Here is a 16,138-nt window from a genome sequence, read left to right as displayed (position 1 = left end):
CCAAAATGAAGACAGAAGAGCATTAAAGGCAAGTCAGGGGAATGATGATAGAGAAGCACAAAGCTGGGGAAGGATACAAGACCGTCTCAAAGGCACTGAGCATACCCCAGAGTTCAGTGTAGTGCATCCTGAAATCACAGCCACACTGCCTTGGGTCAGGCCAACCCTCCAAACTTAGTCACCGGAGAAGAGTGGCACTTGGAAGAGGCTACTGTGACCCAGCAGTCACTCTGAGAGAGCTGTAGAAATTCATGGCTCACACTCTCTAAGGCTTTGCACAAAAAGGGTACGGTGCTTATGTAAGAGGGGCAAGGACAAAGCCCTGGCTAAAAACAAAATGCTATCCTTGCCCTAAAGACTTTGACTTAGAAGATATTGTAAAGATGTGGAAGAAGGTCTTGTGGTCTGATGAGTCAAAATTGGTATGTGTGGCGTAAATCTAATACCGTGCATCAGCCAGGTAACACCATCCCTACTGTAAAGTATGGTGGAGGTAGCAGCATGCTATGGGGATGCTGTACAGTAGCAGGGACTGGAAATCTGGTCAGGATTGATGGGGAGATGAATGCTGCTAAATAGATCCTGGATAAACACCTGCTTGCCTCTGCCAGAAAGCTTCAGCTGGGGAGGAAGTTCATCTTTCAGCAGGACAATGACCTAAAGCACACTGCCAGAGCAACCATGGAGTGGTTTCAGATGAAGAAAGTTGATGTCCTTGAGTGACCCAGTCAGATTCCTGACCTTAACCCAATCAAGCCTCTCTGGCAAGACCTCAAAATTGCTGTTCACCACAACTCCCCAACTAACCTGGCACTGCTTGAGCAATTTTGCAAGGAGGAATGGGTAAATCTTGCTCCATCACATTGTGGCATATCCAAAAAGACTACTGGGTGTAATAGCTGTGAGAGGTGGTTCAACTAAGTACTGAGCACGGGGGGATGAATACTTTTCAACTGTTGACATTCCAGTTCTTGAATTTTCGGTTTTTCATGCCTTACAATTTTCCCTGTTTTTTTGGGCTCTGCTGTGAAAAAAGGAGCATTTGGTTCACAAATAAAAATTCTCAGTTAAATTGATCTAAATACTCATTTTGTAATATTCATTTATGTGACCAAATAGTTGAGTCTAAATACTTCTACAGGGACGTACATACAGAAAGGTGCTGGAAAAGGGCCAGTAATATCATGAAGGATCCCGCCGACCCTGCTCATGGACTGTTTGTTCCATTCCCTTCAGGGAGGAGGCTACGTAGCGTCCACACCAGGACCACCAGTCTCAAAAACAGTTACTTTCCCCAAGCAGTAAGGCTGTTCAACACCTCCACCCACTAACCCACCCCTCCACACCCCCCACCACCACTACTTTATCATTTCCAGTCAGTCACCTGATGTACTGACACTCCTGTGCCTAGCATCAATTTACGGACATACAATTGATCTATGTATATAAGCTGTCTTTTATATTTACATTTATAATGTTTTTTTTATTTTTATGTTCTTCAAGGTTTGGAGTAAATGTTATTATCAATGTACATATATGTCACCATGTACAACCCTGAGATTCACCTTCTTGTGGGCATGCTCAGCAAATCTAAAGAAGTGTAACTATAACAGGATCAATAAAAGCTCACCCAGAGTGCGAAGTCAATAAAATGTGCAAATGCAAATATAAATAAATAGCAATAAAGAATGAGAACATGAGATAATGAGATAAAGAGTCCTTGAAGTGAAATCTTTGGTTGTGGGACTATTTGAATGAAGGAGCAAGTCAGTGTAGTTATCCCCTTTAAGTCAAGAGCCTGGTGGTTGAGAAGTAGTAACTGTTCTTGAACCTGGTGGTGCTCGTGTACCTTCTACCCAATGGCAGCAGCGATGAGAGAGCATGGCCTGGGTGGTGCGGATCTCTGATGATGGGTGCTAATTTCCTACGACAGCACTTCAAGTAGATGTGCTCAGTGGTTGGGAGGGCTTTGCCCGTGAGGTACTGGGCCAAACCTTTTACCTTTTCGTAGGATTTCTGTTCAAAGGCATTTGTGTTTCCATACCAAGCAGGCCATGATGCAGCTATTCTATACACTCTCCACTACACAACCACAGAAGTTTGTCAAAATTTCAGATGTCATGCCAAATCTCTGTAGACTCCTAAGGAAGTCAAGGCACTACCATACTTTCTTCACAATTGCACTTGTGTGCTGGGTTCGGGGTGGGTCCTCTGAAATAGTAACACCCAGGAATTTAAAGTTGCCGACCCTCTCCACTTCTGGTCCTCCAATGAGGACTGGCTCATGGACCTCTTGTTTCCCTCTCCTGAAGTCTGTAATTAGTTCCTTGGTCTTGCCAATATTGAGTGAGAGGTTGTGATGTGACGCTACTCAGCCAGATTTTCAATCTTCCTCCTGTATGCTGATTCATCACCACCTTTCAATTGGCCCACAACAATGGTGTCATCAGCAACCTTGAATATGGCGTACCCACTGTCTTTATGTTATTGTGAATTTTTTGTACTAAATCAGATCTGGAGTAAGAATTATCTCCTTTACACTCGTGTACTGGAAGTGACATTAAGCAAACTTGACTCTTGAAATTGTAATCTTCTCTTTGGAGGGGAGAGGGATGACAGGTGACTTGATAGAGCTGTAACCGTATATTCCATTTAGTAAGCCTCCAAACGGATGGCATAAACATAGATTTTTTCCTCTGGTAGTTTTTTTCCCTCTTCTTCTATTCCCCACTTTGGCCTCTTACCTCTTCTCTTCTCCTCCCCCTGGTGTCCCTCTCCTTCTCTCTCTCCCAAGGTCCACTCTCTTCTCCTCCAAGATCCCTTCACCTCCAGCCCTTTACCTGGTTTCACCTATCACCTTCTACCTTCCCCTTTATATTCTGCCATCTTCCCCCTCCCTTTCCAGTGTTGAGGAATGGTCTCGGTCCGAAACGTTGACAGTTTACTGCTACATGACCCTAATACAACAAATACTCCATTTACAGTGCTGGCAAAAATGCTACCTTTGACTACTACCATCAGGCAGGAGGTATCGGAGCCTCAGCACCACACCGCCAGGTTCACGAACAGTTCCTGCTGCCATCTGTAAGGGCCTTGCATGTACTCCCCGTGACCGTGTGGGGTTTCTCCGGGTTCTCCAGTTTCCCCTCTCGGTCTAAAGGTTGGTAGATTAATTGGTCATTATAAATTGTCCTGTGATCAAACTAGGATTAAATTGGGGGTTGCTGGGCAGTACGGCTCAAGGGACCAGGAGGGCATATTCCACCCTGTATCTCAATAAATAAATAAAATAAATTATTACCCTACAACCATCAGCCTCTTGAACCGGCGTGGATAACTCCACTCACCACAACTCTGAGCTCCTCACTTTCAAGGAGTCTACGTTCTCAGTATTTTTTAATCGCACTATTTAATTTCTTTTGCACATTGTTTGTCGGTCTTTGTTTATATGAATGCCGGTAAGAAAATGAATCTCAGGGTTGTACATGGTGACATAACTTACTTTGATAATAAATTTACTTTGACTGCACTGCCTGCCAGTGTTTTTAAATAATTCTATATAATTACACATTTTAATGAGTGCAGTTTTCCTTGAGTTCCTCGCCCATTAAAACTCAGTGGCCACTTTATTAGATACACCTGTCCATCTGCTCATTAATGCAAATATCTAATCAGCCAATCATGTGTCAGCAACTCAATGCATAAACGCATGGTCAAGAGGTTCAGTTGTTGTTCAGACCAAACATCAGAATGGGGAAGAAATGTGATCTAAGTGACTTTGACCATGGAATGATTGTTGGAATGATTGACTTTGACCATGGAATGATTGTTGGAATGATTGTCTTTGACCATGGAATGATTGTCTTTGACCATGGAATGATTGTTGGAGTGATTGACTTTGACCATGGAATGATTGTTGGAGTGATTGACTTTGACCATGGAATGATTGTTGACCATGGAATGAGTATCTCAGAAACTGATGATATCCTGGGATTTTCACACAAGACAGTCTCTAGAGTTTACAGAGAATGGTGTGAGAAAAAAAACAAAGGATATCCAGTGAGTAGCAGTTCTGTTGGTGAAAACGCTTTGTTAGTGAGAGAGGTCAGAGGAGAATGGTCAGACTGATTCAAGTTCAAACAAGAGAAAATCTGGCAGATGCTGGATCCAAGCAACACACACAAAATGCTGGAGGAACTCAGCAGACTGGGCAGCATCTATGGAAAAGAGTACAGTTGACGTTTTGGGCTGAGACCCTTCAACAGGGCTGGAGAAAAAAAGATGATTAGATTTAAAAGGTGGGGGAGAGGAGAGAGAAACACAAGGTGAAACCGGGAGGTGGGGCTGAAGTGAAGAGCTGGGAAGTTGATTGGTGAAAGAGATACAGGGCTGGAGAAGGGGAGTCTGATAGGAGAGAGCAGAAGGCCATGGAAGAAAGAAAAGGGGGGAGGTGTACCAGTGGGAGGTGATGGGTAGGCAAGGAGATAAGGTGAGGTAGGGAAAAGGGGATGGGGAGGGAAGTGCATCACCAGAAGTTTGAGAAATCGATGTTCATGCCATCAAGTTGGAGGCTACTTAGATGGAATATAAGGTGTTCCTCCACCTGAGTGTGGCCTCATCACAACAGTAGAGGTGGCCGTGGATGGACATACCGGAATGGGAATGGGAAGTGGAACTAAAATGGATTGTCACTGGGAGATCCCGCTTCTTCCAGCAGACGGAGCGTAGGCTCTTGGTGATGTGGTCTCCCAAGCTCCATTGGGTCTCACCGATACACAGGAGGCCACACCAGGAACACACCCCAACAGATCCACAAGTGAGGTGTCACCTCATCTGGAAGCTGACGGGAAGGCGACGGTAACTCAGATGACCACGCGTTACAACAGTGGTGTGCAGAAAAGCATCTCTAAACACGAGACGTTGAACCAACAGCAGAAGAGCATACACTAAGTGACTAGTTTATTAGGTGCATCATTATGTTGTATGACATAGCCAATCAAAGCAAATCAATAAAACCCAGGGTTTCGGCCTGAAACGTCGTCACTACCTCCTCCCATAGGTGCTGTCTGGCCTGCTGAGTTCTGTCAACAATTTGTGTTTTTATTTATTTCCAGCATCTGCAGATTCACTCACGTTGCCAAAGCAAATCAAGTTTAGTTATCATTCAAACCATACATAGATACAGCTGAACGAGACAGCTTTCCTCTGGGGCCAGATGCAAACATTCAAAAATAGCAAGTACCATTATTCAAAATACCGAGCAAAGAAACATATTCACTCAAAAGAAAACATATATCGTCCAAGACCCTGAGTGACAGTGGCCAGCAATCGATGGTACAGACACACGCAATCCATCGTCTTTCCATGACCATGATTGTTCTTGGCAAATGTTTCTACAGAAGGGGTTTGCCATTGCCTTCTTCTGGACAGTGTCTTTACAAGATGGGTGACCCCAGCCATTCTCAATACTCTTCAGAGACGGTCCGCCTGGTGTCAGTGGTCACATAACCAGGGCTTGTGATAAGCACCGGCTGTTCATACGACCATCCATCACCTGCTCCCATGGCTTCACGTGACCCTGATCGGGGTGGAGGGGCTAAACAAGTGCTATGCCTTGCCCAGGGGTGGTCTGCAGGCTAGTGGAGGGAAGGAGTGCCTGACACCTCCTTTGGTAGAGACGAATCTTCACCCCGTCACCCATATTAAGTACAGGAGGTGTCTAATAAAGTGGCCACTGAGTGTATGCATACTTAGATAATAAATTTACTTTGACTTTTGTCTGCAATCTCTTGCCTGTGTTTGTAAAAGATTTAGATCATTATTTTAATGAGTGAAGTTTATCCCTGGATTCCTAGCCCATTCAAAGTTCTAAGTAAGTTTATTATCAAAGTGCATATATATCATCATATACAAACCTGAGAATCATTTTCAGAATCAGAATCAGGTTTAATATCAGCAGCATGTGTTATGCAATTTGTTAACCTTGGGCAGCTGTGCAATGCAATACATGATAATATAGAAAAAAACCTGAATTATAGTATGTATATATAATAAATAAGTAGTGCAGAAACAGAAATTTTAAAAAGTAGAGATGTAACGCTCATGGGTTCAATGTTCATTCATAAAACAGATGGCAGAGGGGAAGAAGCTGTTCCTGAATCGCTGAGTGTGTGCCTTCAGGCTTCTGTACCTCCTACCTGATGGTAGCAATGAGAAGGTGCATATCCTGGGTGATGGGGATCCTTAATGATGGATGCCGCCTTTCTGAGACACCACTCCTTGAAGATGTCTTGGATACTATGGAGGCTGGTACCCATGATGGAGCTGACTAATTTTACAACTTTCTGCAGCTTACTTCGATCCTGCACAGTAGTTCCCCCCCACCGCCCCCATACCAGACGGTGATGCAGCCTGTCAGAATGCTCTCCATGGTACTTACATAGAAATTTTTGAGTGTTTTAGGTGACAAACCAAATCTTCTCAATCCCCTAATGAAATTAGCTGCTGCCTTGCCTTCATTACAGCTTCATCCATATGTCAAGTCCAGGTTAGGGCCCTCAGAGATGTTAACACCCAGGAAATTGAAATTGCTCACTCTCTCCACTTCTGATCCCTGTATGACGACTGATATGTGTTTCCTCGTCTTACCCTTTCTGAAGTCCACAATCAGCTCTTTGGTCTGACTGACAAGGTTACTGCAATCACTGTAAATACAGGAAATGCAACAGAAACAATGAATTCCTCAGCAGAGCGGGGTAAAAATGAAACCTGCGACCTGGTCTTTGTTGATGGGAGCTGGCTGGGAATAGAAGTCATTGGCTTGTTTTCTCCTTAGCGACAATTACTCGTGCTACAATGAGGTCGTGAAGTTTGCAATATTAATGTAAATCAGCTGCAAACCAGTCCTAGCTAAAAGCTGCAACACGTCAAAACAAACGCTAAACAGAAACCACATGAGGATGCGGGAGTTGCTTCTGCTGGGAGCGGGGGTTAGTAAACAGTGACACTTATTCATTGCAAGTCGCAAGAGGGCAGATTTATTTTTAAACACGGTGCATTAGAGTGAGCTGGAACATGATTCCCAAAAGGGCAGTGGAAACAGGTTGCAAGGTCTTTGGAAAAGGAGTAAAAGATGAAGTAACGGGAATTCTCCGAGTTAAATTTGTAAAGCTGTTTTATTATTGTCACATATACTGAGGTATAGTGGAAAACTTCTGTTTTGCATGCTGTCTAAGCAGATCATCTCATTACTGCAGTGCATGAGGTAGTACAAGGGGAGGTGACAGAGTGCAGAAAAAAATGTCTGGTGACTCACTTTGTAAAGTCAGAATTGAAGACAGAATACAGGCTGAAGTAAATTTATTATCAAAATATGTATATGTCACCATTTACTAGCTTCAGATTCATTTTTCAAAGTTTCAAAGTGCATTTATTATCAAAGTTTGCATATGGTGTACAACGCTGGGATTCACAGGCAGCCACAAAACAAAGAAACACCATGGAACGCGTTGAAAGAGAACATCAAACACCCGACACGTGAAGAAAGGAACAAATCGCACAAGCAGCAAAGATACGTGCAAGTAACACGCAGCGTATTAAACATCAAAGCGCAGGATCACCGCAACGGTCCAGGTGCCACAGCCACTGAGTCAGTTCAGTTTAGCGTGGTGTTGATGACCGCAGGCCTCGGCCGCAGAGCCAGTTCCGTGCAGAAATGGTTCAATCAAATCACGCAAGTAGCAAAAAAGAAGAGCAACCAGGAACACACGGGACACAAACCGCGAAGTCCTCCAAAAACCGCGGAGCGCCTTCAGCACCGAGAACATTAAACATCAAACTGCAGAGACCCCCCCCCCCCCCAAAAAAAAGTCCCGCAGCCGTAAGCTGTGCCGAGGCGATGAACCTGCATCTTCCTCCGGCAGCAGTGAGATAGAAACCGTTTAAACCCAGTGAACATCTGCCATCTTCCGCTCTGACCCTCGTCAATTTCCATCTAGCTCAACGCCCTAACCAAGGGTTCGCGATCCACCATTAGGAAACTCTGCTCTCAACCTCGCCGACTTCCCCAGGAGACAGCAAAAGCACTAGATCGCTCAGTCAGCCCAAAAATACATTGTCAAAATGGAAATTACAGACTGCGATCAATTGCATACCTAAAAAAGAAACAGAAGTAGTTTCGTCAGCTGTCTTGCAGGATCGTCACTGGCTCCATTTTATCCATGAAATAATTTTTTTAAACTGGCACTCACAGGAGAGTAAAGAAATACAACAGAGTTTGTGAAAACCATACAAGATTCAAAAATTAAGAATCATTTGTTATCAAAGAATGTATTCATTCCTCATTTGTAAGGCCAGTGATGTTGTGGGGGTGGAACTGGACTCTCTGACGGTGGTGTCTGAAAAGAGGGTGCTGTCCAAGTTGTATGCCATCTTGGACAATGACTCCCATCCACTCCATAATGTACTGGTTAGGCACAGGAGTACATTCAGCCAGAGACTCATTCCACCGAGATGTAACACTGAGCGTCATAGGAAGTCATTCCTGCCAGTGGCCATCAAACTTTACTACTCCTCCCTCAGAGTGTCAGACACACCGAGCCAATACACTGGTCCTGGACATTTCCACTTGGCATGATTAACTTATTATTATTTAATTATTTATGGTTTTATATTGCTATATTTCTTCACTATTCTTGGTTTGTGCGGCTGTAACAAAACCCAATTTCCCTCGGGATCAATAAAGTATGTCTGTCTGTATAAGTTATACAACCTTGAGATCTGCTTGCTCACAGGTAGCCACAAAGCAAGAAACCCGGAAGAATCCAATTAAAGAAATAAAAGTATAAAAATAATGATAGAAGACCAAGACTCAGTGCACAGGAGAAATAAACAAATTTAAGTGAACAACAACAGCATTCCAAACCAAAGTTGAGTCCTCAGATCGGAACCCTGCAGTAGGCCCAAAACCTCATTTATCAGTTTGTCATATTATGGGGCATGAAACACAGCAGCCAGGGCAGTATTCATAGCCTCAGTGTGATGAAGAATCAAATGATTCTTGAAAGAACTGAGAATGAAACAGTGGAACAGCAAAAGGCTCCACGCCCCGGAGAGAGGAGAGAAGATCGCGGAAAGTGAGTGAAATCGGCTCTCGCCTCCAATCTGGGCCAGCACTTAAACAGTTGAAAGAGAAAATCATACCTCACACTAGGACCCAGCTGCAGCGAAGGACTCAGATTCTGTCATCCAGCCCGAAGCCACCCTCAAGCTCTTCACACTAGCAAAGACTGACAAACAGCCAATTTGCAAAAGAAGACATATTGTGCAAGTAGAAAAAGTAAATAAATAATTCTGAGAACATGAGTTGCAGAGTCCTTGAAAGTGAGTCTGTAGGTTATAGGGTCAGTTCAGGATTGTGGTGAGTGAAGTTATCCTCACTGGTTCTGAAGCCTGATGGTTGAGGGATAATAACTGTTCCTGAACCTGGTGATGTGGACATAAAGCTCCTGTACCTCTTGCCCAATGGTAATAGTGAGAAGAGAGCATGGCCTGGATGGTGGGGGTCTATGATAATGGACGCTGCTTTCTCTGCAGTGTGGCAGGATTTTTAGAAGCATGGAGGAACAAAGGGGACTAGGGGTCTATGTCCTGAAGGATGATAAAGTTGTTAAGGAGGTATATGATGATTTAGCCCTCATTAGTCACAGAATTAAGTTCGAGAGCCGTGAGGTATTGTTACAGCTTGATAAAACCCTGGCTAAAGCACACTTGGAATATTGCATTTAGATCTGGTCACTTCATTATAGGAAGGATATGGAAGCTTTAAAGAGGGTGCAGAGGAGATTTATGCTGCCTGGATTGGAGAGCATGCCTTACAAGGAAAGGTAAAGTGAGCTAGGGCTGTTTGCTGTGGAGTGAAGGAGAATGAGAGGTGACTTGATAGAAGTTTATACAATGGTAAGAGGCATAGACAGAGTGGACAGCCAGGGACTTTTTCCCAGGGTGGAAATGGCTAGTACAAAGGGACATAACTTTAAGGTGATTGGAGGGGAGCTCTGAGGAGATGTCAGAGGTAGGTTTCTTACAGAGTCGTGGGGTCATGGAACACACTGCAGGAGTGGTGGCAGAGGGAGATACATTGGGTTTCATTTAAGAAACTCTTAGATAGGCACATGGATGATAGCAAATGGAGGGCCATGTGGAAGGGAGGAGTAGATTGATTTTGGAGTAGGTTAAAAGTTCAGCACAACATTGTGGGCTGAAGGGCCTGTACTGTGCCATAGTTGTATAAATTCTATCAGATCACCCTTCACCCTCTTTGCACTCCAGCAAAAGCAACCCAATGTTGTCCAACCTGTCCTTATCGCTGATCCAGGCAGCATCCTGACCTTCTGCACCTTTCCAAAGCCTCCTCATCCTTCCTGTAGTGGAACTGAACACAATACTCCGAGTGAGTTTCAGGTGTGTTTGCACCTTACTGGATACCTCCGCTGCACCTCCTCCGTAGCTGTTACACTTTATTCAGCACCCCCTTGTCCTAACTCGATCCACCATGTAATGATCTGATCGGTGTGCAAGACAGGTTTTTCACTGTCATGTGACAATAATAATATTAATAGTAATAATAACTTATTTATAAGGAACATTTCATAAAATGATGTCAAAGTGCTTTACAATGGCATAAAGTGCATCCATAAAAGTAAAAGACAAAAAATATGTTAGTTAAAAGCAAGGTTAAATCGGTTTTGAGCTGATGTTTAGAAATGTCAGCTGAGTCTGTGTCCCCTTGGTATTGAATTCCAATTTAGGAGCTTAGCTCTCAAAAAAGCTGAGCTGCCAATCATCTTTCAAGGGAAATTGTTTAACTTTAAGAGAACAGCAGAAAAAGATCAGAGAGCTCGAGCAGGATTATAAAACAAAAATGACTGCGATGCGCTCTGCTCCCAGCCCATAAAGAGCTTTAGAAACAAGAGAACTTTAAGATCAATTCTAAAAGATACAGGAAGCCAATGCAGAGTAGCTAGTACAGGAGGGATATGTCCCATCATCCTGGTGTTAGTTAGAAGTCCAGCAGCGGTGTTCTGAATGAGTTGAAGTTTGACAATAGATTGCTTTGGAAGGCCAGTAAAAAGTGCATTGCAGTCATCTCATCTGCTCGATATAAAGATTTTTCAGAATCAGATTTATTATCCCTGAGGTTTGTTGTGAATTATGTTGTTTTGTGGCAGCAGTACAGCGTAACACATAAAATATGCAAAGTACATTTATTACCAAAGTACGTATACTGTACACAACCTTGAGATTTGTCTCTTTACAGGCAGCCACAAAACAAAGAAAACCAATAGAACCCATTAAAAACAGATTGCAGAAGAAATACGATAAATTATAATCAATACTTCAAAATTAAGTTAGTACAAAAAATGCAAAAAAAAAATCATGAGGTAGTATTAAAAACACAAAATGCTGGCAGAACTCAGCAGGCCAGACAGCATCTATGGGAGGAGGTAGTGACGACGTTTCAGGTCGAAACCCTTCATCAGGAGTCATGAGGTAGTAGTAATGTGTTCATGGTCCATTCAGAAATCTAAAATCAGTAAAACACTTCTAATTCCAATAAATAGCTGAAACGTGGCTTCCTGATTTTACACCTCTGTCAGGTGTCCCCTCGGCCTGTTTGTCTAATGTCTCACATCTAAACTGCTGTCCTTCTCTCTCCAGCTATGAAGACTGTGTCCGTGACACGGGGCCAGGAATGTACCTCCCAGAGGATGACCCTCCGCCGTACTCCTTGACCGACCCCTGGCAAAGACGTGATCCGACCCCCCGACTCCCCTCCGAGCAGGAATCCTCCGTCCTGGAGAGCGGAGGCTGCACGGACGGTCCGGCAACGGCCCCGGAGAGCCAGCAGGAAGCCGTCTCGTCTGTCTCCACCACCTCGCTGCCGTCGGATCAGGCCCCGCCTTACGAGCGTGTGGCTCGGCGCGGGCGTGACGTGGCACTCCCGATGATCCCACAGGCCGAACTGAAGGAGACGGCCGGGGAGGGCAGATCCCTCGCCCGCACGATCGTGTGATGGGGAGCCTCGGGTGCGGCTTGGGGGCAGAGGCAGCACGACCTGTCGCCCACAAAATGCCTACCCTCCTCGCCCTCAGCCAGCCCTTGACCCTCACTCCCATTGGCACAGGGAGCATAGAGGAGCCTCGTGTGTGTGTGTGTGTGTGTGTGAGTGTGAGTGTGACCAGAGGGTCAGGAAATTGTGTTTACCCTGTCTGTTTACACTGAGGGAGGAACCCTGCACCTTACACCTGGAGGTGACGGCAAGTTCATGGGTTCAAGTCCTGCCCCAGGGACCTGAGGGAAATAATCTGTCCTGGGCAGGAAGAAGGGGGAAGCATTAAACGAGCCCCCCCCCCTTCCTCGGCACTGTGTAAGGAAGAGCAGGGAACCCCTGCCCTGTGCCCTGATTAATATTTCCCATTAAAACTAATTATTTGCTATGAGATGTACTTTATTTATCTGAGATGTACTATTCTGAAGTTGGCAGGATACCATAGAGACGGGTCCTTTAATGACGTGCTTAAAGTATACTCTTCTGTCTGACATTGATGTTTTGTGACAGTTCCCTTCTTATGACAACCCCGGTATGGCAGAAGAGAGCAGTTATAAATGGACTTGGACATCGCATTGTGTTATGTGCAGTATATAGGACAGAATAAAGATACGATTTGTGCAAGTGCCTGTGTGTATCTTTGGACAAAGTGTGTCAGCGTGGACTGGAGATTGGCATCTGCACAGAAATTTCAAGTTTTAAGTGTTTAATTGTCCTTCGACTGTGCATGATTACCCATGAATACAGCCAAACAAAACAACGTTCCTTCGGGGCCAAGTGTGAAATACAATGTCAACAGTCAAACACAGCACCAAACACATATAGCACATATTTTTAATGTCTTCGATATACATATACAACAAACCACACCACCCAACAGGCCCTCTGGTCCAACAAACCACACTACCCAACAGGCCATCTTGGCCCAGCAAACCACACCACTCAACAGGCCCTCTGGTCCAATGAGTCACACCACCCAGCAGTCCCCCTGTTTAACCCAGCCTAATCACAGGACAATTTACAATGACCAATCAACCTCCTGGCTGGTTTGTCTTCGGACTGCGAGAGGAGATCGGAGCACCCCAAGGTCACAGGGAGAATGTACAAACTCCTTTTATGTGGTACCGGAACTGAACTCTGAACTCTGGGATGCCCCAAGCTGTAAAAGAATCTCACTAACTGTTACGCTACCGTGCTGCCCTTCAGCATCCGTGAGTTCCTCCGGTACCCTGTGCGTATCGCACAATGTTCCCAGCAAGTCCTGCCGAAAGGTCTCGGCCCGAAACATCTACTGTACTCTTTTCCATAGACGCTGCCTGGCCTGCTGAGCTCCTCCAGCATTCTGTGTGTGTAGCTCGAATTTCCAGCATCTGTGGAATCTCTTGCCTTTATGAGAATGTTGCCATGACTCAAAGGCCTGACATTTTGGAAGAGGTTACGCAGTCTCAGGTTTTATCTCTCAGAGCGTAGTAGAATGAGTGGTGTCTTTATAGCAAGTCAAGGCACATAGTTGGAATGATTGCACTCGGTAGTTAACAACACTTAAAAGACACTTGGACAAGTACAAGAACACAAGGGATTCTGCGGATGCTGGAAATCCAGAGCAACACACAAGATGCTGGAGGAACTCAGCAGGTCAGGCAGCATCTACGGAAAGGAATAAACAGTCAACGTTTCAGGCCAAGACCCTTCATCAGTACTGGAGAGGAAAGGGAAGAAGACAGAAGCTTCTTGTGTTATAATTGTATGTTTTTATTCAGGCAGTAGGGACCCAGGATTTATGTGTGAAAGTTAAATTTTGTTAATAACTAGTCTCAGTAACAGTGAACTGGAAGACAGTCAGATTGTTGTAAATTAATCTGGAGAGGGTACAAGAAAGTTTTAGGAAGCGTACACACAAAATGCTGGAGATCAGGCAGCATCTGTGGAAATGAATAAACAGTCGATGATTTGGGCCGAGACCCTTCTTCAGGACTGGAAAAGGAAAGAGGAGGGGCACCAGGGGTATGTGATAGGCAGGTGAGGAGAAGAAGTAAGAGGGCAGAGTGGGGAATAGAAGAAGAGGGAAGGATGAGGGAAAAATTACCATTACCAGCCCTGATAAACAGTCTTGGCCTGAACTGTTGACTGTTGATTCATTTCCATAGGTGCTGCCTGACCTGTTGAACTTGAATGGATAGGAAAGGTTTGGAGTAGGGTTCCCAGTCTTTTTTATACCATGGACCCCTACCATTAACAGAGCGGTCCGTTGGCCCCTGGTTTAGAGAGATATGGACCAATCACAGGCAAGTGGGACTACCTTATATGGACATCTACATCTACATCTAGAGCAACACACAAGATGCTGCAGGAACTCAGCAGGTCAGGCAGCATCTGTGGAGGGAATAGGATGGTGAATGTCTTGGATTGAGAACCTCCATCTGGACTGAAAGGTAGAGCATTGTAAAAATGTGGAGGGAAAGAGTGAAGCAAGGGTAAATAGGTAATGGGTGGATCCAGGTGAGGAGGGGTGACAGATGGTGGAGGGGAGAGTGGGAATAGTGACAGAGACTGGGAGGTGATGGGTGGATCCAGGTGAGGAGGGGTGACAGGTAGATGGTGGAGGGGAGAGTGGGAATAGTGACAGAGACTGGGAGGTATGGGTGGATCCAGGTGAGGAGGGGTGACAGGTAGATGGTGGAGGGGAGAGTGGAAATAGTGACAGAGACTGGGAGGTGATGGGTGGATCCAGGTGAGGAGGGGTGACAGGTAGATGGTGGAGGGGAGAGTGGGAATAGTGACAAGAGACTGGGAGGTGATGGGTGGATCCAGGTGAGGAGGGGTGACAGGTAGATGGTGGAGGGGAGAGTGGGAATAGTGACAGAGACTGAGAGATGATGGGTGGATCCAGGTGAGGAGTGTTGGACAAATGGACGAGGGGAGAGTGGGAATAGTGACAGAGACTGGGAGGTATGGGTGGATCCAGGTGAGGAGGGGTGACAGGTAGATGGTGGAGGGGAGAGTGGGAATAGTGACAGAGACTGGGAGATGATGGGTGGACCCAGGTGAGGAGTGTTGGACAAATGGACGAGGGGAGAGTGGGAATAGTGACAGAGACTGGGAGGTATGGGTGGACCCAGGTGAGGAGTGTTGGACAAATGGACGAGGGGAGAGTGGGAATAGTGACAGAGACTGGGAGGTATGGGTGGATCCAGGTGAGGAGGGGTAAAAGGTAGATGGTGGAGGGGAGAGTGGGAATAGTGACAGAGACTGGGAGATGATGGGTGGACCCAGGTGAGGAGTGTTGGACAAATGGACGAGGGGAGAGTGGGAATAGTGACAGAGACTGGGAGGTATGGGTGGACCCAGGTGAGGAGGGGTAACAGGTAGATGGTGGAGGGGAGAGTGGGAATTGTGACAGAGACTGGGAGGTATGGGTGGATCCAGGTGAGGAGGGATAACAGGTAGATGGTGGAGGGGAGAGTGGGAATAGTGACAGAGACTGGGAGGTGGAGGTGACAAAGGAGTGGAGACAGTGGGATCTGGTAAGACAGGGAGTTGGAGCATGGAACCAAGTGAGGGAGATGGGGAGGACAGATGGAACAGTGTGGGGGGGGGGGGGGTCCCAGTGGACAGGGTGTGTGGATGATGGGCCAATGGTGCAGTTGGGAGGGGAAGAAATTGGGTGATGGGGAAGTGAAAAGTAGGTCAGGTAGGGAGAGAGAAGGGACAGAGGGGTAACAGTGACCAGAGGTTGGAGAATCCAACACTTGTGTCATCAGGTTGCAGACAACACTGGCAAAAAGTGAGCTGCAGCCTCCCTGGTTTGCAATTAGCCTCATGCTGGAAGTAGAGGAGGTTGCAGGCACACTGTACAGCAGGTGTGTGTGGAAATGGTGAGGGAGGAAGGGAACTGACAACGACCGGCAAACTGGGACCATCCGGCGGCCACAGTGGACAAAGCAATTGATTTAATAACCATTAGTCTGCCTCGTGTTCAGTGCCAAATTCAGCAAAAAGAAATTCCGCTATAAATTATTGCCCTCTGTC

At 45.7% G+C, this 16,138-nt stretch overlaps 1 protein-coding gene across 3 annotated transcripts in view; it reads left to right on the top strand.

Annotated features, from left to right (window-relative positions):
- Positions 1-12,733, top strand: part of bean1 (brain expressed, associated with NEDD4, 1) — a 99,917-nt gene extending 87,184 nt beyond the window's left edge. For all 3 annotated transcript variants that reach the window (XM_073070425.1, XM_073070424.1, XM_073070426.1), the window contains one exon: positions 11,719-12,733. In XM_073070425.1, the coding sequence (XP_072926526.1) occupies positions 11,719-12,073 (355 nt within the window). In that variant the 3' untranslated portion in view covers positions 12,074-12,733. The remainder of the gene's footprint in view (positions 1-11,718) is intronic.
- The last annotated feature ends 3,405 nt before the right edge of the window (positions 12,734-16,138 follow it).

This window comes from Hemitrygon akajei, chromosome 17 (genome assembly GCF_048418815.1).
Source record: "Hemitrygon akajei chromosome 17, sHemAka1.3, whole genome shotgun sequence".
NCBI classification, from domain to species: domain Eukaryota; kingdom Metazoa; phylum Chordata; class Chondrichthyes; order Myliobatiformes; family Dasyatidae; genus Hemitrygon; species Hemitrygon akajei.
Note: the sequence above shows the minus strand (reverse complement) of the source record. Positions and strands in the feature narration are given on the sequence as shown.